The 22293-nt window shown below is 47.5% G+C and overlaps 1 protein-coding gene across 1 annotated transcript in view; it reads left to right on the top strand.

Moving 5' to 3' along the window:
* EPHA1 (EPH receptor A1) overlaps window positions 1-22293 on the top strand; it is a 162155-nt gene that overhangs the window by 80085 nt on the left and 59777 nt on the right. Inside the window, exons 3-4 of the mRNA XM_060236943.1 lie at window positions 5111-5386; window positions 13446-13836. Coding sequence (XP_060092926.1) covers window positions 5111-5386; window positions 13446-13836 — 667 coding nt within the window. The remainder of the gene's footprint in view (window positions 1-5110; window positions 5387-13445; window positions 13837-22293) is intronic.

The following is a 22293-nucleotide window of genomic DNA, read 5'->3' as shown; positions in this document are numbered from 1 at the left end:
GGCCGGAGCCTTTGCCCAATCGGTTTTGTTTTATCTGCAGAGCGTGTCCTGGCACATTTCAGTTCAGAGCACTGTCAAACAAAACTCCTTTAAAAACAAACAAACCAAGCACACATTCAGAGGGAGATAGGGAACGTTTTCAGATCTGAAGATGTACTAGGCAAGAGTGGAGAATTGGAATCTGAGGCTGGTGGAGTGAAATAAGGTTTGGAAGATAAGAGCCCGGGATAGGGTTGCCAATCCCCAGGTGGGGGCAGGGGATCTTCTGGTTTGGAGGCCCTCCCCCCACTACAGGGTCGTCAGAAAGCGGGGGGGAGGGGGGGAAATGTCTGCTGAGAACTCTGTTATTCCCTATGGAGATTTATTCCCATAGAAAATCATGGAGAATTCATCTGCGAGTATCTGGGGCTCTATGTTTTGGGTTAGAGGCACCAAATTTTCAGTATAGCATCTAGCGCCTCTCCCCAAAATACCCCCCAAGTTTCAAAAAGATTGGACCAGGGGGTCCAATTCTATGATCCCCAAAAGAAGGTGCCCCTATCCTTCTTTATTTCCTATGGAAGGAAGGCATTGAAAAGGTGTGCCGTCCCTTTAAATGTGATGGCCAGAACTCCCGTTGGAGTTCAATTATGCTTGTCACAGCCTTGATCTTGGCTCTACCCCTAATGTCTCCTGGCTCCAGCCCCAAAGTCCCCAGATATTTCTTAAATTGGACTTGGCAACCCTAGCCCGGGAGCCACACGCCCAGCAGTTCCAGTTAAATAAAATTGAATGGGTGTCTTCCCTTCATTTTGAAAGACTACACACGTAGGGTTGCTGGGTCTGACTCAGAAAATATCTGGGGTCTTTGGGAGTGGAGCCAGGAGCAAGGGTGTGACAAGCACAATTGGTTTTGTGTTGGATGTGATGTCATGCATGAGTATGATGCCGTAGAGCTTCCTCTGGTCCATTTTTCCCACTGGCTTGTCCAAGGTCAGTGCAGAATGGGGGCCAGGGCCAGGAGACATTATTGTTCCATTTTACAGATGGTGCTCAAACAGGACATCTTTTTAAATCTGTGCCTTCCAAACAAGTGCCTACAGTTTCTGTTTATCCTGCTGATGTTACGGGGCTCATCTAGTCTACAGCTTGGAAAATCACCTTCACCTAGGGTTGCGGGGGACTTTTTCATGCATGCATAGAACACAAGACGTGTTCTGTGACATCGCAGGTGATGTCATCACGCTGACGATGTCGTGCGTGGCCCACTCGAGGAGATTCCAGGGAACTCTATGGTTTTCCTGGATGCTCTAGCAATTTGGGAGGGAAACTCTATGGTACCATAGAGCGTTCCTCCCAAATTGCTAGAGCATCCGAGAAAACCATAGAGTTTTCCCAGAAGCTCCTAGAGCAGCTGGCGTGCGATGTCACTGGCGCAATGATGTCACTTGCAAGTAGATCCAAGAGGGCAGCGGTGTTGGTCTGAAGCAGTTGGACAAAGCAGGAGTCAAGTTTCACCTTTAAGACCAACCAAGTTTTATTCGGAACGTAAGCTTTCGTGTGCTCTCTAAGCATACTCCCTCGTCTGATGAAGTGTGCTTAGAGAGCACACGGAAGCTTACGTTCTCAATAAAACTTGGTTGGCTTTAAAGGTGAAACTTGACTCCTGCTTTGGTCACTTGCCATCGCACTGGTGGCGTTGGGAGGGGATCCCCCCACTGGACCACTGCGGGCTGGTGGGTTGGAAACCTCCAAAGAGGGAGAACCCCCGCCTGGGAGCTTGGCAACTCTGCTTTCATCTGTATTATTTTAAAACTTTGGCAAACTCATTTTCCCTGAGCCTGGGGTCTTTCTCCCCTGCTACTAACATTTGTTTTGCACGATTTTCAATACTGACGTCAACCTCTGGAGATCTGCCCATCAGTGTGATAGATAGGCTGTAATCGGCCTTGTTTTCTCTTATCAGGCCTGATACTCAGGGATGAGAGAGTTTGTTCAAGGGGAACAGGAGAACGATCAAAATATTGAAATGACTGGTGTGGATTTTTGGCAGAGATAGGGAAAGATGAGAACTGAGAGCAACCTGTGAGGGCTTTAGGTTAAGACTTGTAATAGACCTGGCAATCCATGGGTGTTTATTTTGCATCTAAGGCAAGCACTTGCAACATTTTCCCTTAATCTTTGCTTCTGAGATTCCTATGTAGACAAGGGAAAGTAAACTACCCCCTTGTGTTTTGCTAAAGTAAGAAAAAGTTTTTATACTCCTGTGTAGAAAATAGGGTTGCCAGGCAACTGGTGCCTGGCAACTGGTGGGGAGGGCTGTGGGCGAGGATATGGGGGGGAGGGGATGATGCTGGCTGTTTGTCATCCTTCTTCCAGTTTAAAAAAAATGGAAGTGACATGGGTAGTTTTAGGAAACACTGGAAACTCTGTGGTTTTACACTAGAGTTTCTAGCAGTTCCTAGAGCCATCCCACAAGTGAGAAAGGGGGACCCTAGGAGCCACTGGAAGCTCTGTGGTTTTCCACAGAGCTTTCTGGTGATTCCTAGAGCTACCCTTTGTCACTTCCATCTTTTTACTGGATGTGACTTGACACCTAGGGTGACCAACCTCCAGGTGGGACCTTAGGGTTGCCAAGTCCAATTTAAGAAATATCTGGGGACTTTGGGGGTGACACCAGGAGACTTTGGGGGTGGAGCCAGGAGACTTTGGGGGTGCAGCCAGGATCAAGGATGTGACAAGCATAATTGAACTCCAAAGGGAGTTCTGGCCATCGCATTTAAAGGGACAGCACACCTTTTCAATGCCTTCCTTCCATAGGAAATAATGAAGGATACAGGCACCTTCTTTTGGGACTCATAGAATTGGACCCCCTAGTCCAATCTTTTTGAAACTTGGGGGGTATTTTGGGGAGAGGGACTAGATGTTATACTGAAAATGTGGTGCCTCTACCTCAAGAAACAGCCCCCCCCAGAGCCCCAGATACCTGCGGATCAATTCTCCATTATTTTCTATAGGAATAAATCTCCACAGGGAATAAAAGAGTTCCCAGCAGACATTTCCCTCCCCTCCCCCTGCTTTCTGATGACCCTGAAGTGGGGGGAGGGCCTCCAAACCAGGGGATCCCCTGCCCCCACCTGGGGATTGGCAGCCCTATGGGACCTGGAGATCCGGAATTATCTCCAGACACCTAAGATCTGTTCCCTTGGAGAAAATGTCTGGTTTGGGGGGTGGATTCTGTGGCATTATGGTCCCTTCCCTCCCCAAATCCTTCCCTATCTCACCTCTACTTCTGAATCTACCTGGTATGTAACAGCATACCTGCTAGAAACCCCAAAACAATCATCAATAGCAATCTATCTCTGTGCCATTCCAGTTTTAGAATATGTGCTGCCAAAAGCAATAATGTAATTATCCCATATATATTTTATTGAATATGTGAGAATGTATAGTGCACAGTTTAGATGTAAAATTACAAGCATATGTGCCAGAAAAAAAAACACTTGAAGTAATGTTGCCAACTCCACGTTCTTTAATATCTGGAGATTTGAGAGTGTAGTCTGGGTTAATGAAGTTTAGGGGGGAGGGACTTTGATACGGTGTGATACCATAGAGTCCACTTTCTAAAGCAGCCATTTTCTCCAGGAAAAATAAAGGAATAAATGCTTCACACACACACACACACACACACACACACACGCAATCTATGTAATCCAGAGTTCTGTTGTAATCCCAGGAGATCTGCAGCCCTCAGTCGGAGGCTACAAATAAAAAAATACACCAATGTGTGTGTTTGTGTGCCTGTCTGTCTGTCTGTCATCTATCTATCTATCTATCTATCTATCTATCTATCTATCTATCTATCTATCTATCTATCTATCATCTATCTATCTAATCTGTATTCTCCACTCTGTGGTCCTTTGTTTTGACTACTTGCCCAGCTGGAGGCTGGCAATCCTATCTAACCTGTACTGGGCATTTTTTTAAAAAAAATGCCATAAATATCTAGAACTGGGAGAGATTTTTTTTGCTTTTAAATTTCACTATGCGGATGTGAATTTTAGGGAAGAATTCTGGATGCTCACAAATATCTCAGGTCTCTTCCATCTCTATTACATTGGACCAGGGGCGGCCAAACATGCTTAATGCAAGAGCCACATAAAATAACCATCAGACGTTTGAGAGCCGCAAGACATGAACATGGGAGGGAGGGAGGGATGAAGGAAGGAAGGAGAGAGAGGTGGAAAGTAAGCAATTTTAATTTTAAGTGCATTCTCCAAGCCCCTGGCTGGCTTGGCATGGAGAAGTGATTTAGAGACAAATGCCTTCTCCAAGCTGGCTGATGGGGTGGTGGGGGCTTTGAGAGCCACACAATATGTGCAAAAGAGCCACATGTGGCTCCCAAGCCGCAGTTTGGCCACCTTTGCATTGGACACACCAAAAAGTAAATCTGTAGTCCTTTCAGCTATAGTTTTATAAAGAAAAATATGCAGTCAGTACTTCCACCCAGTGTCTAAGCTAGAAGTCACCTTCTTCCCAGTTTCCACTATTGTGAACTGTGTATTTGAAAGCACAGTTTGAGGGGTAAATTTGTTACAACAAGCCTTGGCAGACTGGTAGGGGCAGGACATCTTGTAGAGTTGCCACATGCCCATTGGTGCTCTATTGGCGGGCTGGAGATATAAAATTGCCATTAACAATAGTGTGATGTCACTTTCAGGAAAATCCAGAAGTGATTGTCACACATCTCTAGGAACTGCTGGAAATTCTATGGTAAAACCAAGAGGGACTGACGTCACTTCCAGGTGAAGGCCTGGCAACTTTAGCATCCTGCAGTGCCACAACATCACTTCCATCTGCGTAACAGGAAATGATGTCACTGTGCTGTGGGATGAATCCTAGAGCATCCCATGGAAGTGACATTGTGGCATCGCTAGACACCATTTTGCATCCCCATTTTTTCCCCTCCACCCTATTGAATTATCAGGTAGGCGACTGATGAAGGAAGCCTTGTTGGCCTTTAAGGTGCTACTGGGCTCAAATCCAGATGTTGTACTGTAGACCAGAACAGCTACACGCTGAAACTTTTAAAAAATATGACCTGTTTTTCCTCTTTCTTCTCCCTGTGTAGTGGAGCGAGGTCCAGCAGATGCTAAACGGCACTCCAGTATACATGTACCAGGACTGCAGTGTCCTTTCAGAGGGCGACCCAGACCACTGGCTCCGCACCAACTGGATCTTCCGGGGCGAGACCTCCTCTCGCGTCTACGTGGAGCTGAAATTCACCATCCGGGACTGTAAGAGCTTCAGAGGGGAGGTGGTGAGCTGCAAGGAGACCTTCAACCTCTACTACATGGAATCAGACCAAGATGTTGGCATCCAGTTCCGCCGCCCGCCCTTCATCAAGGTTAGCAGGACTAACGCTGGGCAAAGGCTTTCTGTAATTTTATTGAGTGAGCTTACAGTGTTTCAGAAGCAGGAGGGGAAGGATTCGTGCCCCATCCCTCCCAGGGCTGTTCAAAGAAGATGGAGAACTAGAAATTTGAGCAGGCACCTTGATATGTCCTTAGGCTTCCCAGGGGTCAGGTCAAAGAACTTGGTAACAGGACTTTTTTTGTATAGAGTTGCAAAGACCACCCCCCAGTCACCAGTGGGGACGTCACCCACAAGTGACGTCATTGCACCGACAATGTTGCACACTGGCCACTCTAAGAGTTTCTGGGAAAACTCTATGGTTTTCCCAGACACTCTAGCATTTTGAGAAGGATATGGTACCATAGAGTTTTCCCTTCCAAATTGCTAGAGTGTCCGGGGAAACCATAGAGTTTTCCTGGAAACGCCTGGAGTGGCCAGTGTGCGACTTCACCGGCTTGATGACGTCACTCATGGGTGACATCATCGTGCTGGCAATGTAGGGGAGGTTTCCCCTGCCAACCCATACTGGGCCGGTGGGTTGCGAACCTCCCGGGCGGGAGAACCCCCATCCAGACCGGGGGCTTGGCAGCCCTATTTTTGTAGCAGAAACTCCTTTACATATTAGGCCACACACTCCTGATGTAGCCAATCCCCCCTTACAGGGCTCTTATTCCAGGGCCTACTGCAAGCTCTTGAAGGATTGGCTACATCAGAGCGTTGTAGCCTAATATGCAAAGGAGTTCCTGCTCCATAAAAAAGTCCTGCTAGGTAATATGGTTGCCAGCATCCATGTGGGGCCTGGAGATCCCTCACTTTTACAATTGATCTTCAGCTGGCAGAGATCAGCTTCCCTGGGGAAAATGGCTGCTTTAAAGGGTGGACTCTGTGGCATTGTACCCTCCTGGGGCCCCTCCCCAAACCTCACTCTCTCCCCCCATTTGGCAACCCCATTTCATCACTCCGGGCAATAGTGGCATTAATTGGCTCCTCTTCTGCCGCTGCTGATTTAGCTTGTGCCAGGCTGACGGTGGCATGCATCCAGGAGATAATGCCCTGTCAGGAGGGGTGCCAGGTCTCAGCTGTGATACAGGAGAGTCTGACGACGCAATGTTTTGTACAACAGGCTCCAGCCCATTTCACGAACCAATCTTGGTTTCCACAAAACATCTGTTCTTTAGGGAGATTCAGCCAATGGCGACTTCTGGAGAAGCATACCTGTAGGAGACACATACATCCAAAATGCATGTCTGTCCCATTCACATCTTTAAAGGTAAAGGTAGTCCCCTGTGCAAGCACCAGTCGTTTCCGACTCTGGGGTGGTGTTGCTTTCACGACGTTTTCACAGCAGACCTCTTTACGGGGTGGTTTGCCATTGCCTTCCCCGGTCATTACACTTTCCCCCCAGCAGGCTGGGTGCTCATTTTACCAACCTCGAAGGATGGAAGGCTAAGTCAACCTCGAGCCGGCCACCTGAACCAGCTTCCGCTGGAATTGAACTCAGGTCATGAGCAGAGGGCTCCGACTGCAGTACTGCAGCTTTACCATTCTGTGCCACGGGGCTCTTATTCACATCTTTAGGCATGCACTTAAAACCTTCGGAGGTTTACATCTCCAAACATGTAGTGTGCATGAAAAGAGCCTGCCAAGTGTCCGCAGCTGGAACCCCTGAATTCCAGGGTGGCTTTGGGAGGAGGAGCCGAGACCTTTGGAATGACAGGCATCCAGAGGCAAGGCCTCTAGCGCAATTATTAGGCAGGTGTTGGAGCTGTCGTGCAAAGAGTTGGGCAGACAAAGCACAACCGGAAGCGATTTCATTCTCCAGTCAGTGTAAGGGGGGGGGGGGGCGGTGGCATTTTAGATGCAGACAGTTTTCCAAAACAGGAAAAACAGTGACATTTTGAAGATGACCGATCCAGGTGAGCAACCATGTTGGTCTGAAGCAGTGGGGGCAAACTTGCTTAATGAAGAGCCACATAGAATAAACGTCAGATGTTTGAGAGCCACAAGACATGAATGTCAGATGATGGAGAGCGGCAGGACAGGGAGGGAAACGGATGAGGGAGGAGGAGGGAGGGAGAGGTAGAAAGAAAACAACTTTGACTTTAAATGCATTCTCCAAGCTGCCAGCCGTCTTGGCTTAGAGAAGGGATTTAAAGAGACAAATGCCTTCTCCAAGCTGGCTTGTGGGGCAGTGGGGGCTTCGAGAGCCACACAATATGTGTGAAGGAACCTCATGTGGATCCCGAGCCACAGTTTGGCCACCACTGGTCTGAAGCAATAGAACAAAGTAGAAATCCAGTAGCACCTTTAAGACCAACAAAGTTTTATTCAGAATGTACTTTCTGAATAAAACTTCGTTGGTCTTAAAGGTGCTACTGGACCTGTACTTTATTATGAAGACGAGACGCCAGTTGTTGACCAGATATACCCAACTGACTGATTGCTGGTTGTCTCCACTAAAACATTATCGAAGGTGTGGGGGAGGCACTATAAAAGCAAGGTTCCTCACCCCAAGCTAGGGTTGCCACCCTCCAGGTGGGGCCTGGAAATCTCCCTCTTTTACAACTGATCTCCAGCTGGCAGAGATCAGCTCCCCCGGACAAAATGGCTGCTTTAAAGGGTGGACTCTCTGGCATTGTACCATGCTGAGGCCCCTCCCATCCCCAAACCCCGCCTTCTCCTGGATCCACCCCCAAAGTCTCCAGGTATTTTCCAACGCAGACCTGGCAACCCCCAGCTCCCTGTCATTTAGCTGCCTTTTCCTTCCCACTCAATCGGTCCGTTCTCCCGTTCCCTTGATCACCTCCCCCTCCCCTTTTTTTAACTTTTTAGCACATGTTGAAATCAAAGGTTACTTTTGGGAGAAGTGGGTCTGTATCTATAGCTATCTGTGTATGTACACTCTATTTAGATTGTTCTAAACACCAGGGGGTTACTCCAGGTTCATAGAAACATGAATTTGTGCGCTTGGACGGCCCACCCCTTGCAGGATTTTCTTTTTTATAATCCATCGGGGTGGGGGACCACCCATCGTTATTAGTTTTATGATTCCGTGAAGCTAAAGAACTCCCTTCTAGAGATTACATCATCGGGTACTTACAGACAAGTGCATCTCTGCATTTAGGGCAAGGCCAGATGCGCAGTGAATTAAAAAAAAAACAACCCCTCCCTCTGGTTTGGAAAGCCCACTTGCTGTAATACGTTCAACCTTTTCTCATGGGTTGATTGAAGGGAGAGCAAGTCCTTCCATGTCGGCTGGGTTGACAGAGCAAACAAATTGCTAGGCCAGGGGTGTCAAACGTGTGGCCTGAAGGCTGAATCAGGCCCCGGGGCAACTGGCTGTCATCTGCTTCCTTCTCGCTATCTCTTCCTTCCTTCTGCATCACAGCTTGCTTTGCAAGGCTTACCCAGTTGCACAAGAGCTACAGAGCAAAACCTCTGTTTTCTCCATTGACTGAGGCTCCTTCCTTGGAGAGGAAGGGGGGAAGGCAGAGCTTGTTTTTCCAGGCTCTCTCAATCGTACAGCAGAGCTACTGAACCAAGCCTCTCTTCCTTCCCCCTCCTGGGCTCCTGGGGAAGGAAGGATAGAGCCAGAGCTTCCTTTGCCCAGTTCCTTGGATCCCTTGGGAGAGAAACAAAGAGGCGCACATGGCCCAGCCCGACATGGCCCAGCCCAACAAGGTCTCATTTATATCAGATCCGGCTCTCATAACAAATGAGTTCAACACCTCTGTGCAAGGCTGTTTTTGTTTTTTAAATGAGGGATCCGGTTGGAATAAGGTTGTCAACCTACAGGCGGCGCCTGGAAATCTCCCAGTATTACAATTCAGCTCCAGACAACCAAAATCAGTTGGAGAAAATGGCTGCTTTGGAAGGCGGAATCTATGGCATTGTACCCTGCTGAGTTCCTTTCCCTCCCCAATCCTACTTTCCTGAGGCTCCACCCCCAAAACCTTCTATTTCCCAGCTCAGAGCTGACAGCTCTAAGATGAAACCCACAGTATTCCAGCGTTTTCTGCACTGGTTTCTTGTCTTTCTCTCTCTCTCCAAAACTTGATATCTAGCAAGATTTTCACTTTTAAAAGCAATTGTGGCACCAGCTGCCCTCTTCTAGACAATCAGGACTTTTTTTTTTTAGCAGGAACGCACAGGAATGCAGTTCTGGCTGGCATGGCATCAGGGGGTGTGGCTTCATATGCAAATGAGTTCCTGCTGGGCTTTTTCTACAAAGAAGCCTTGTGTGAAACAATGGTGATGTCAGGGGTGTGGCATAATATGCAAACGAGTCCCTGCTGGGTTTTTTCTACAAAAAAAGCCCTGTAGACAATAAAAGAAATCCGGTGCCTCAGAGCTACTGTCCCTTTAAATCAGGGGTATCATGCTCATTTGTTATGAGCCAGATTTGACATAAAAGAGACCTTGTTGGGCCAAGCCATGTCTGGTTGGGCCGAACCATATCGGGTCAGGCCATGTCTGTACCTATTTAAGATTATTTATTTATTTATTTTGTGACTTCTATCCCGCCCTTCCCAACAAGTGGCTCAGGGCGGATTAGGTAGCGGAGATATAAATTTTATAAAGAATGCAGGCAAACACAAATATTTTTTTTAAAACTTAAAACATGCTTAAAATATCAGCACTCATTGGTCTTAAAGGTGCTTTCTCTGTATTTCTCCCATGGAATCCAGGGAACTGGGCAAAGGAAGCTCTGGCTCTTTCCTTCTCCAGGGACTAGGGTGGGTGGGGGATGAGCCTTAGCCAATAGAAGAAAGAGGGGCTTGGCTCAGTAGCTCTGTTGTGCAACTGAGAGAGCCTGGCAAAGCAAGCTATTCCTCCCCTCTTCCTCCCCAAGGGAGGTGCCTCAGCCAATGGAGAAAATAGAGGTTTTGCTTTGTAGCTCCTTTGCAAGCCTTGCAAAGCTAGCTGCTATGCAGAAGGAAGCAAGATATAGGGAGAAGGTAGCAGCTGGGAGCCAGTTGCTCGGGGGCCTGATTTGGCCCCCAAACTGCATGTTTGACACCCCTGCTTTAAATCATCTTTAATTTCTCCTTTAAAAAAATAAGCTTCAGTTATCTTGGCATTTTTTTATTGGCAGGGGGGAGGCTTTAATAACATCTTCCATTCCTTTGGAGCAAACTGCAATCTTCCTCACTTTTTAATGATCATCAGCAACGTATTAAAGATGATGGTGATTTTTAAATTAAAAACCTTCCTCTCACCCCCACATGAGCAGAAGAATACAGCTCCAGGGAGAGTGGAACAGGAAATGGGCGGAGAAACAGAAGCTGTTTTAAAAGGGAATATTTTCAAGGAGCAGGATTCTCCTAACCACTTTTACGAGTCCACACTGTGTCAGCTGTATCGTAGTTACATGTAAAGCCTACCAGGTGTAAAGTAAGCAGAGATGCTGGGAACCAGGAGCTGGCGCAGAGGAGAAATGTTCCAAGCACCCAGGGGTAGAATTCTAGCAGGAGCTGCTTTGCATATTAGGCCACACACCCCCTGACGTAGCCAATCCTCCCAAGAGCTTACAAAAAAGAACCTTGCAAGCTCTTGGAGGATTGGCTACATCATGGGGATGTGGCCTAATATGCAAAGGAGCTCCTGCTAGAATCCCACCCTTGCAAGCACCCAAGCATGTTCCCTTTTTGTCGTCTGTGAAATGTTGGAGGAGATGACATAACATGGTAAGCTGTAAATAACAAGGGTGCAATTCGGCTGAAGTCAAACCTTTCCGAGACTCAGCGAACCTAACTGCAATATAGATGAAGAAGAAGGTATTGGATTTGTATCCCGCCCTTCACTCTGAATCTCAGAGTCCCAGAGTGGCTCACAATCTCTTTTACCTTTCTCCCACACAACAGACACCATGTGAGGTAGGTGGGGCTGAGAGAGCGCTTACAGCAGCTGCCCTTTCAAGGACAACTCTGCAAGAGCTATGGCTAACCCAAGGCCATTCCAGCAGCTGCAAGTGGAGGAGCGGGGGATCAAACCCAGTTCTCCCAGATAAGAGTCTGCACACTTAATCGCTACACCAAACTGGCTCACCCTGGACTGACTCAGGATACACTGTTCTTGAATCAGTCCAGGGCCCTGACAAGCAAAAAGAGTTGCCAGTTCTGGCTTAAGAAATGCCTGGAGATTTGATGGTACAGTCTCCGAAAGGATCTCAGCAGAATGGAATGCCATACAATCTACCCTCCAAAGCAGCCATTTTCTCTGGGGAATCACCATTCACAACACAATGGTTACACTCTTCCACTAGGCTAAGAGCAATGTTGGTAACGTTATAGAGCAGGGGGGGCCAAACTGTGGCTCGGGAGCAACCTGTGGCTCTTTCACACGTATTGTGTGGCTCTTGAAGCCCCCACTGCCCTTTCAGTTGGCTTGGAGAAGGAACTTGTCTCTTTAAATCACTTCTCCAAGTCAATCCAGCTAGACTCTTGAAGGATGAATTTAAAGTTAAAGTTGCTTTCTTTTCACCTCTCCCTCCCTTATCTATTTTCCTCCCTTCCTCTTTTGGCTCCTAAACATCTAACATTTGTTCTGTGTGGCTCTTATATTAAGCAAGTTTGGCCACCCCTGTTATAGAGGCTGCAAGGCTCCAGGTAAAGATTTAAAAACATTTTGCACTTGATCCATAGTCCTGAGAACTTCAGTGTAAAGGCTTGAGTTGTTGACATGTGCATCTCTCAAAGATATTTATCAAAACAGGAAGTACAGATCAAAATTCCGTTGAGAACTTACCTTTATGCACATTTGGAGAATTCATATACATACAATTGTGAGTGTTGAACATTGCTAACATTTTGCTTGGAAGCCTGGAATTGTATTGCTATTTGGTGGTTTGGTATATGGTTACATTTGCATGTACTGGCATTTGCATTTATTGGCAATAGCGTATGTGTTCTGATTTTTATTTTTTGCCATGCGGATTGATCATTTTCTTATACTGCTTGTGCTTTGTGTATTTTTCAAGAGCTTTGTGTATTTATGTACATTGTTTTCATTGAGTAAGGGAGATATCTGGTGTTTTCTGGTTACTTAGTCTTTCTCCCTGTCCCTGTTTTTCCATTATAGCGGTTAAGAGCAGCAGACTCTAATCTGAAGAACTGGGTTTGATTCCCCAGAATCCCCACTTCACCTCCACATGCAGCCAGCTGGGTGACCTTGGGTCAGTCACAACTGTCTCAGAGCTATTCTCTACTTTACAAGGTGTCTGTTGTAGGGAGAGGAAGGGATGGGAAGGAGATTGCAAATTGCTGTGAGGCTCCAAGTGAAGGGCGGGGCATAAATAATCTCCTCCTCCTCCTCCTCCTCCTCCTCCTCTTCTTCTTCCAGGGCTCTTTGTACTTCCTTCTTGTAGACAAGGGGAAAAAGGAAAAGTCCCCTGTGCAAGCACCAGTCGTTTCCGACTCTGGGATGACGTTGCTTTCACAACGTTTTCACGGCAGACTTTTTATGGGGTGGTTTGCCATTGCCTTCCCCAGTCATCTACACTTTCCCCCCAGTAAGCTGGGTACTCATTTTACCAACCACGGAAAGCTGAGTCAACCTCGAACCAGCTATCTGAAAATCCAGCTTCCACCAGGGATCGAACTCAGGTTGTGAGCAGAGCTTAGGACTGCAGTACTGCAGCTTTAGCACTCTGCACCATGGGGCTCTTTCTTGTAGATGAAGAGGGGCATAAATAATCCTCCTCCTGCTTCTTCTTCCAGGGCTCTTCATACTTCCTTCTTGTAGACAAAGAGGAATGTATCTAAACATGGGGATGTCTTTAGGGAGCTATTCTGAAGTTCTGCCCTTCTCCTTTTCTTTGGGACTGTGAAGCATGGGAGAGGGGGCTTAGATGTACCCCCTCCTGTATGGTTTTCCTGGCCAGAAACGGACCTGAGGGCACTATTTGCTGTACTGGGGCAATGTAATGTTATCATTATTAAATGTGTAGCTACTTAATGGGGGGGGGGGGCAACGAGTGTCAGCCCCCTCCTAATCACTCCCCCTTGATTCTGCTGGATGCATAAAATGACCTCCAAGCACTTCCCTTGCAGGTCAATACTGTCGCAGGAGACCGCAGTTTCACAAGCCGGGACATTGAACAGGGCACCCTGCAACTGAACACGGAGGTGTCCACTATCAGGAACCTGCGTCAGCGTGGATTCTACCTGGCCTTCCAGAACTCTGGGGCTTGCGTCGCGTTGGTCTCGGTGAGAGTGTACTACAAGACCTGCTCAGAAACGATGCGCAGTCTGGCTAACTTCACCGAGACGCTGGCGAGCTCCGAGGGGTTGGTGGAGGTGCCTGGCGTCTGCCTCAAAAACGCTGCTGAGGAAGTGGGGTTGGCCCCCAGGATGCATTGCAGTCCCGACGGGGAGTGGTTGGTTCCGATGGGTCGCTGCCTGTGCATCCCTGGCTTTGAAGAGGCGGGAGGAAGATGCGTCAGTAAGTATTGCAGCGGGGCAGACAGAGGTGGGGCTTTTGGGACGTCTCGGGATTGGGAAAGGGCGGAGTTTCCAGGTGGAAGATTTGGGCAGTTCCTCATTGCAAAATCGATGGTGCGGTCTCATTTGGAATACTGTGTACAATTCTGGTCACCGCACCTCTAAAAGGATATTATAGTACTGGAAAAAGTCCAGAAAAGGGCAACTAGAATGATTAAAGGTTTGGAACACTTTTCCTATGAAGAAAGGTTAAAACGCTTGGGGCTCTTTAGCTTGGAGAAACGTCGACTGCGGGGTGACATGATAGAGGTTTATAAGATTATGCATGGGATGGAGAAAGTAGAGAAAGAAGTACTTTTCTCCCTTTCTCACAATACAAGAACTTGTGGGCATTCAATGAAATTGCTGAGCAGTCGAGTTCGAAGGGATAAAAGGAAGTACTTCTTCACCCAAAGGGTGATTAACATGTGGAATTCACTGCCACAGGAGGTGGTGGTGGCTACAGGCATATCCAGCTTCAAGAGGGAGTTAGATAAAAATATGGAGCAGAGGTCCATCAGTGTCTATTAGCCACAGCATATTATTGGAACTGTCTGGGGCAGTGATTCTCTGTATTCTTGGTGCTCGGGGGAGCGGGCAAAGTGGAAGTGCTTCTAGCTTCACTTGTGAACCTCTTTTTTTGGCCACTGTGTGACGCCGAGTGTTGGACTGGATGGGCCATTGGCCTGATCCAACATGGCTTCTCTTATGTTCTTAACTGGCTGTAGCCTTATCAGGTGATCTGACTTGCACTGCTCATTAATGAGGCTGGTTTTCCAGAACAATGTGACAGAATGCAAAAGGATAGAATGGACTGTACTGCTTCAGATGATGGGTATGGCATGCCGCTTCTGAATGCCGTCCTCCCACAAAATAGAAAACAAGGATGAAATATTCTAACCTTAACCTTTGCCTGCTATGCTATTGCTTTTTTGCAAGAAAAAATGTGATTCAGACTTATGGTCTGCAGCGGTTCACTATGTTCTTTCTCCTCACTGTGGCATGAGAAGACTGAAGCCCAGCTGATTTCCCCCCACCCCATGCTCTTTCCTGTCTTCCGTTCTGTTTGCGTATCTTTTTCACTGACAGTACCAGTTGGGTGTAGGGTGGCCAAATCCTCCTCAGCCTACCTATTGCACCATAGAGTTTTCCCTCCCAAATTGCTAGAGCGTCTCGGAAAACCATCGTGTTTTCCTGGAAACGCCTAGAGCGGCTAGCGTGCGATGTCGCCAGCATGATGATGTCACTCACGGGCGATGTAATCGCGCCAGTGACATTGGGGGAGGTTCCCCCCACTGGCCGAGTGTGGGCTGGCAGGTTGGGAACTTCCTGGGCGGGAGAACCCCTGCCTGGACTGGGGGTTTGGCAGCCCTAGTGGGATGTTCAAGGACACCTGTTCCCTGTTTGTTTCCTTCCAATTCTGCTGCCAGCTTTAGGGGTCCAGAAGTGTGTGGCTAAGAGACTAATCCTAAACTGGTCTACTCAGAATCATACGCAGGTTTATTTAATGGCACATGCTCCCAGCCCCGTGGCGCAGAGGGGAAAAGCTGCAGTATTGCAGTCCTAAACTCTGCTCACGACCTGAGTTCGATCCCAGTGGAAGCTGGTTCAGGTAGCCGGCTCCATCCTTCTGGTTCAGGTAGCCGGCTCCAAGCCTTCCATCCTTCCGAGGTCAGTAAAAAGAGTACCCAGCTTGCTGGGGGAAAAGTGTAGATGACTGCGGAAGGCAATGGCAAAACACCCCGTAAAAAGGCTGCCATGAAAATGTTGTGAAAGCAACGTCACCCCAGAGTCGGAAACAACTGGTGCTTGCACAGGGAACCTTTCTTTTTTACCTTTTACACACAGGAGTGGACATTGTTCTTAAGATTGCACCCTGCCAGAGTTTTCCATGTGTTCAAGGTACCTGTAGGAAAGTAGTGTTTTTGTCGTCGTTTCACCACTGTGTAGGAGAGGGGTGGCCAAACTTGCTTAATGTCAGAGCCACACAGAATAAACATAAGATGTTTGAGAGCCACAAGATGGAAGGATGGAAGGAAGAACGGAAGGAAGGCAAATAGTTGGGGGAAAGGGAGGGGGAAGGAAAGAAACTTTTAACTTTCAATGCATTCTCCAAGCTGGGTCCTCAGTTTACTGACCTCGGAAGGATGGAAGGCTGAGTCAAGCTGGAGCCGGCTACCTGAAACCAGCTTCCGCTGGGATCAAACTCAGGTCGTGAGCAAAGAGCTCAGACTGCAGTACTGCAGCTTTACCACTCTGCGCCACGGGGCTCTTGTGTGTCTATATATACACACACACACACAAACAAACAATACTAGTAAGGTTGCCAGTTCCAGGTTGAGAAACCCCTGGAGATTTGAGGATGGAGCCTGGGAAGGACAGGGACCTTTGTGGGATATTATGTCATAAAGTCCACCCTCCCCAGCCTCCATTTTCTCCAGGGGAACTAATCACTGCAGTCTGGAGATAAACTGTAATTCCAGGGGATCCCCAGTTCTCATTGCGAGGCTGGCATCCCTAGTACTGTAGATTTGCTTGGGGCCTAACGAAAGAGCAAATTTAAATGCAGTCAACTGGTTAAAACACTTCTTTGTTGGAGACAGCTGACCGTAAGTCATAATGAAAGGACCATCTTAGGCTAGTATGGCATAGAAAATCTGTTTGTTCCACTTTCATTGTCATCACAGTCATATGCAGATGTATCCCAATAGGCAGCCGTGTTGTCTGAAGCGATAGAACAAATCAGTAGACGAGTGCACCTTTAAGACCAACTAAGTTTTATTCAGAATGTAAGCTTTCGTATGCTCTTAAGCAGACTTCATCAGGCAAAATGGGAATGGCAAGCAGCAATTCTTAATATAAGTGGGCAGTGCAGAATCATGGGGATGTTTTTAGCAGATTAAAAGAATCACAAATAGGGATCTGTGTTTGTTAGTGTTAGGACAAAACAGGGCTGAAAAAACACTGGAGGGCGATAAAAAAACCAGACTGCTGTTGTAGGTGCAAAGTGCCATAAATCTAGGTAACATTCTGGCTTTGTTAGTTTAAATAGAGGGCATGGTTTCTCAAGAGATTATAACATCCATTATAGTTTGCCATTAGAAAAAAAGGAAGACATTGAAATGCAGTGAAGGATGGGTTGGTGTGCATTATTGTGGGAGACAAGGTCTGTGCTGCGCTGTGAAGCTTCTACGCATGTTCAGTGGGGCGATGCAGAAGTGCCTCATGGGCTGGGTCTGTCTGCCTTGAATGATGCTGCCTTTAAGGGTGTGCCCTTAAAGGTGGTGAATTTGCAGCAACTCATTTTTGTCTGTTGAATTTGTTGCTGTTGTTTCTGTACTAGATCCAGCCCCCTTGCAGTTGTGGGAATGGAAGAAGGGAACTAAAGCACCTCCGGATTAGCATGGACATTTGCATTGCTCACACGTTTCCTAATGCAGTTTCCTTATTAGAAGTTTGTTTGTGTGTTTATGCGTAGCTCTCCATTTTCCCCAAAAGGACTGAAGGCGGATTACAATAGTTGTTTCCACCTGGAGTTTTTATTCTATTTTGGACCACTTTTTTTTTTTTTGGCCTTCCATATATCATGTCAGAATCACATTTTTCCAGGATTTTCCCCACCCTCAATAAGTTCTTTCCCAGAACTACTTTACTGAAAGAACACAGTCCAAAACTGTTAGCATGCCACCAGAAAGGAATGGTGCTTGTATCCCTGCCTTGGAAAAGTCCTGCCCACATTGGTGCCACCTTCCCTCTGTCAGACACTGGCAGATGTTGTTCTCCTAGTATTTATCTACCCCTCTGCTGTATCACTTTTTGTGGGTATTTTTTAAAATCAGTAATTGTTAAGCACTATAGCATTATAACAATTAAACTGTAGCACTGCTTAACTATAATTGCTATCGCACTATAGCACTTTAGCAATCTATTCCGCCTTGACCTGGATAGCCCAGGCAAGCCCAATCTCATCAGATCTCGGAAGCTAAGCCGGGCTGATCCTGGCAGGTACTTTGAACGGAGACCTCCAAAGGAATTCCATAGCTGGGATGCAGAGGCAGGCATATCAAGTCACCTCTCTGAAAAACATCCAAGCCCCAGTACCTGTTGCCAGAAGTCACTATGACTTCCAGACACACAAGTACACGCACACGCACAAATAAATACTAAATCCCCCCCCCCCGCATCTATTCCTACATCTATTTCAAATCCTAATAGAACTGTTATAGAAATAGGGTGCATGTGAACGGGGGCTCAGTGGTAGAGCATCTGCTTGGTAAGCAGAAGATCCCAAGTTCAATCCCCAGCATCTCCAACTAAAAAGGGTCCAGGCATATAGGCATGAAAAACCTCAGCTTGAGACCTTGGAGAGCCACTGCCAGTCTGAGTAGACAATACTGACTTTGATGGACCAAGGGTCTGATTCAGTATAAGGCAGCTTCATATGTTCATATGTGTGAAAATAAGAGCAAAAAAGAGGGGCAATGAATAGCCACAGAAGCAGTGACGACCACATCCCTGAGAACCAAGGAAGGAAAACGTTAGAGGAAAGACAGAGGGAACATGTGAGGAAATTCTCACACACGGATGTTCCATCACCATCGTCTATGCCTCTGCATTCTCAATGGAGATGAAAGCATTGCGGAGAATCCTGGACATGTGGAGGCAGCGAGTTGTTTTAGAAAGACACTATAAAATAAGCAATTAAACCCTACCTATAACACAGATTTCAGATCTTTATCTCCTCCACGGCCCTCTCGTTGCCACTGTAGTGCCAATAACGGGGGAGGCCTTTCTTTTTTATTGAGTTACCTGTCTGCAGGTGGGGCTTGGAGGACACCTGGAAATGCAGCTGGTCTCGAGCCTAGAGTTCTGTTCCCTTGGAGAAAATGGCTGCTTTGGAGGGTGGGTTCTACAACATTGTACCCTCCTGCATCTTCCCCCCCTTACCAATGCCTCCCTCCCTCCCTCAGCCTCCACCACCCAAATCTCCAGGAATTTCCCCACTTGGGGGTGTAGCCCTACTTCCTAACACATAGAAATCACCCCTAAGAAAGCTCTTTTGCAAGTGGAAAATTGAACCCCTCCCTGGAGCAACTCTTCATACACAATGCCAGGGCTTCTCTTTGAGCGGGAACGCACAGGAACACAGTTCCAGGTGGCGTGGCATCAGGGGTATATGCAAATGAGTTCCTGCTGTGTTTTTCCTGCAAAAAAAGCAATGTGAAACAATAGTGACATTGGGGTGTGACCTAGTATGCAAATAGGTTCCTGCTGGGCTTTTGTGAAACAATAGTGACAACAGGGGATGTGGCTTAATATGCAAATAAGTTCCTGCTGGGCTTTCTCTACAAAAAAAACCCCCACTGCCTAGCACATAGGGTCAACAACTACCTGGAGGGAAAAGGCCCTTTAACAGAGTCTTACTGGATGATACTTAAAAGTAAAGGAAAGGTCCCCTGTGCAAGCACCAGTCATTTTCAACTCCGGGGTGACGTTGCTTTTGCAACATTTTCACGGCAGACTTTTTTAAAGGGGTGATTTGCCATTGCCTTCCCCAGTCATCTACACTTTGCCCCCAGCAAGCTGGGTACTCATTTGACCGACCTCGGAAGGATGGAAGGCTGAGTCAACCTTGGGCCGGCTACCTGAACCCAGCTTCCGCCAGAATTGAATTCAGGTCGTGACCAGAGAGTTCAGACTGCAGTACTGCAGCTATACCACTCTGCGCCACGGGGCTCTTGGGTGATACTTACAAGGTGATATCTTTCCTGCCATAAAAGGCTTCAGCTGCCTGTTTCCATGCATGAAACCTCTATTAAAGGGACAGGACTCTCCCCCCCCCCCCCCGGCCACCCCGCTCCAGGCCTGTTGGCAACCTTACTAACTCATCATCTCTGAAGTGCTCTCCTACCACTGCTCAGGAGACCATCTGAACCCTATATGACTAATCCATTAAGTTGTTAGATTTTAAAAAATCCTTACCTTTTGCCTTTCAACTGAGAGTCCCTGTTTTCTAAACAGCTCTTTAAAAGCCTCATGTATATTATAGAATTGCCAGTTCTAGTTTGGGAAATGCATGGAGATTTATTTATTTATTTTTGGGGGGCGGGGAGTATGGGAGGCAGGGTTTGGGGAAGGAAAGACCTCAGCCGGGTATAGTTGCATTGATTCCACCCTCCAAAGCAGCCATTTTCTCCAGGGGAACTTATGTTGGTCATCTGGACACCAATTGTAAGCGTGTGATATCTCCAGGCCCCACCTGGAGATTGTCAACTACATAGGGCTGCCAAGTCCCTCCGCTGCTGCAGTGGGGGTAGGCTTCCCAATCCCCAGGTCCCAGCGGGGGATCCCCTGATTTTACAGGCTTCCCCCCTCCCCCAGCCAGCTGGCCAGCGGGGGAAGCCCCGCCCCCACAGCCATTATGCACCTCCACCAACGATTCCCATAGGGAATGAAGGGGAATTGATCAGCGGGTATCAGGGGCTCTGGAGGGGCTGTTTTTTGAGGTAGAGGTGCCAAATTTTCAGTATAGCATCTAGTGCCTCTCCCCAAAATACCCCCCAAGTTTCAAAAGGATTGGACCAGGGGGTCCAATTCTATGAGCCCCAAAAGAAAGTGCCCCTATCCTTCATTATTTTCTATGGAAGGAAGGTGTTTTAAAAGGTGTGCTGTCCCTTTAAATGTGATGGCCAGAACTCCCTTGGAGTTCAATTATGCTTGTCACACCCTTGCTCCTGGCTCCGCCCCAATGTCTCTTGGCTCCACCCCCAAAGTCCCCAGATATTTCTTGAATTGGACTTGGCAACCCTAAGTGGGGGACTCTTATCAGGTGTGATGACATCACCCGGAAGTAACATCATCACATAGGGCACGTCATGCTGAGGACGCTCTTTGGACTTGCAGTAAGACTCTATGGCACCATAGAGTTTTTTTGTGAATCCTAGAGCTTTGCACTGCGGATGTTTTAGGATTCGCAATAAAATTCTGTGGTACCATGGAGTTTTACCGTGAGTCCTAGGGCATCCCCTGTGCGACTATGTCGCTTCTGGGTGACATCATCGCACAGGGCCCATCACATGGTGACAGAGCTCTTTGGGGGCAGGGATCCCCCCTGGTGGCCTGTTCCCTGCTGGTGGGCTGGGGCCCTCCAGACCGGGGGATCCCCCACCCCCGGTGGGAGTTTGGCAACCCTACAACTATATTAGGGACTCCATTTCTAAAGAACCTGAGGGGAGCTTTGCTTGTTTACAGCAGGGGTGCGGGAGTGGAAGGAGCAAAGGAGGAACCTTGCCCCAGATCTTCACAAGGCTAATCAATGGTTTCCTGTAGCCTGAAAACAAACAAGACTGAAGCTGTCCAAACTTTGACCTTTAGGACCTCCGGTGACAAGAGTCAAACAGGAAGCCCGTTTGCTTATTTAGTGATTCAGTGTTGATAGTTATAATAATGGAACAACACAATCATTGCATTGTTAAATACCGCCAACTAAACTGCACAAAACATTTGTTATGTTGATAAGCCATGCGCTTAGGTACACTGTATTCCCTACTGACAGCATTCGGTGAGGTGCAGGAGAGGAGGCCTTGGTTACTTCTCTGTAGCCCTGAATTTCAAGGACTGTCATTTAGGACTTCTAAGGCCCAGATCCAGGGGCAGGGAGGTTTAAAATTAAATATCTATATTTTTTAAAAAGTTAAAACTCACTAGCTTTGCCCATGAGATAGAGCTGCCAAGGGTCCAGTGCAGCAGGAGAGATCCCTCACCCTCAGGTCCTTTTGCTGGTTTTCCCACTAAATTTCAGTTTTACCACAGTGTTTTCCAGCAATTCCTAGAGTGACTCTTTGTCACTTTTGGGTAACTAAGAGTTACTAGGAACTTTATGGTTAAAACTTCCTGTAAGAAGACAAGGCCTTGACTCTTCTTATAATGTGACCAAAGTAAAAATAGCTTCAGTTTAGTCCTTCAACCATCAAGCGAGAATTCAGACAACCCTAGAGTTGCCAGGTTCCCTGCAACTCAGTGGTTGGGGGGGGGGGGGAGCGGTGAACAGAGCTTTCTAGGAGTGGGGCAGGGCTCTGTTCCAAACAGCGATGTCCTCATGCGACATCCCTGATATGATTACATTATGTGGAAGTGACATAATCACATCAGGAACACTTTGGTTTGAGGGTAAAACTCTATGGTAAAATTGCCTCCAAACCATAGAGTTTTTCCCTCAGACCACAGCATCGCTGTGCGACGTCCCCAGTGTGATGATGTCACTTCCACGTGATGCCATCACATTGAGGACATCACTGTTGGAGGCGAGGTTCCCCCTGCCAGACAACTGGTCAGAGGTGAGCAGAAGCCCCCAAAATCTTGGAGGCCTGTGGAATGGGAGCCCTAGAAAAACTGTGTTTACAGAACTGGAAAAATACAG

The sequence above is a fragment of the Heteronotia binoei genome, chromosome 4 (assembly GCF_032191835.1).
Source record: "Heteronotia binoei isolate CCM8104 ecotype False Entrance Well chromosome 4, APGP_CSIRO_Hbin_v1, whole genome shotgun sequence".
In the NCBI taxonomy this organism is placed as follows: domain Eukaryota; kingdom Metazoa; phylum Chordata; class Lepidosauria; order Squamata; family Gekkonidae; genus Heteronotia; species Heteronotia binoei.
The sequence above is the reverse complement of the archived record's forward strand: the minus strand, read 5'-3'. Positions and strand labels throughout refer to the sequence as shown.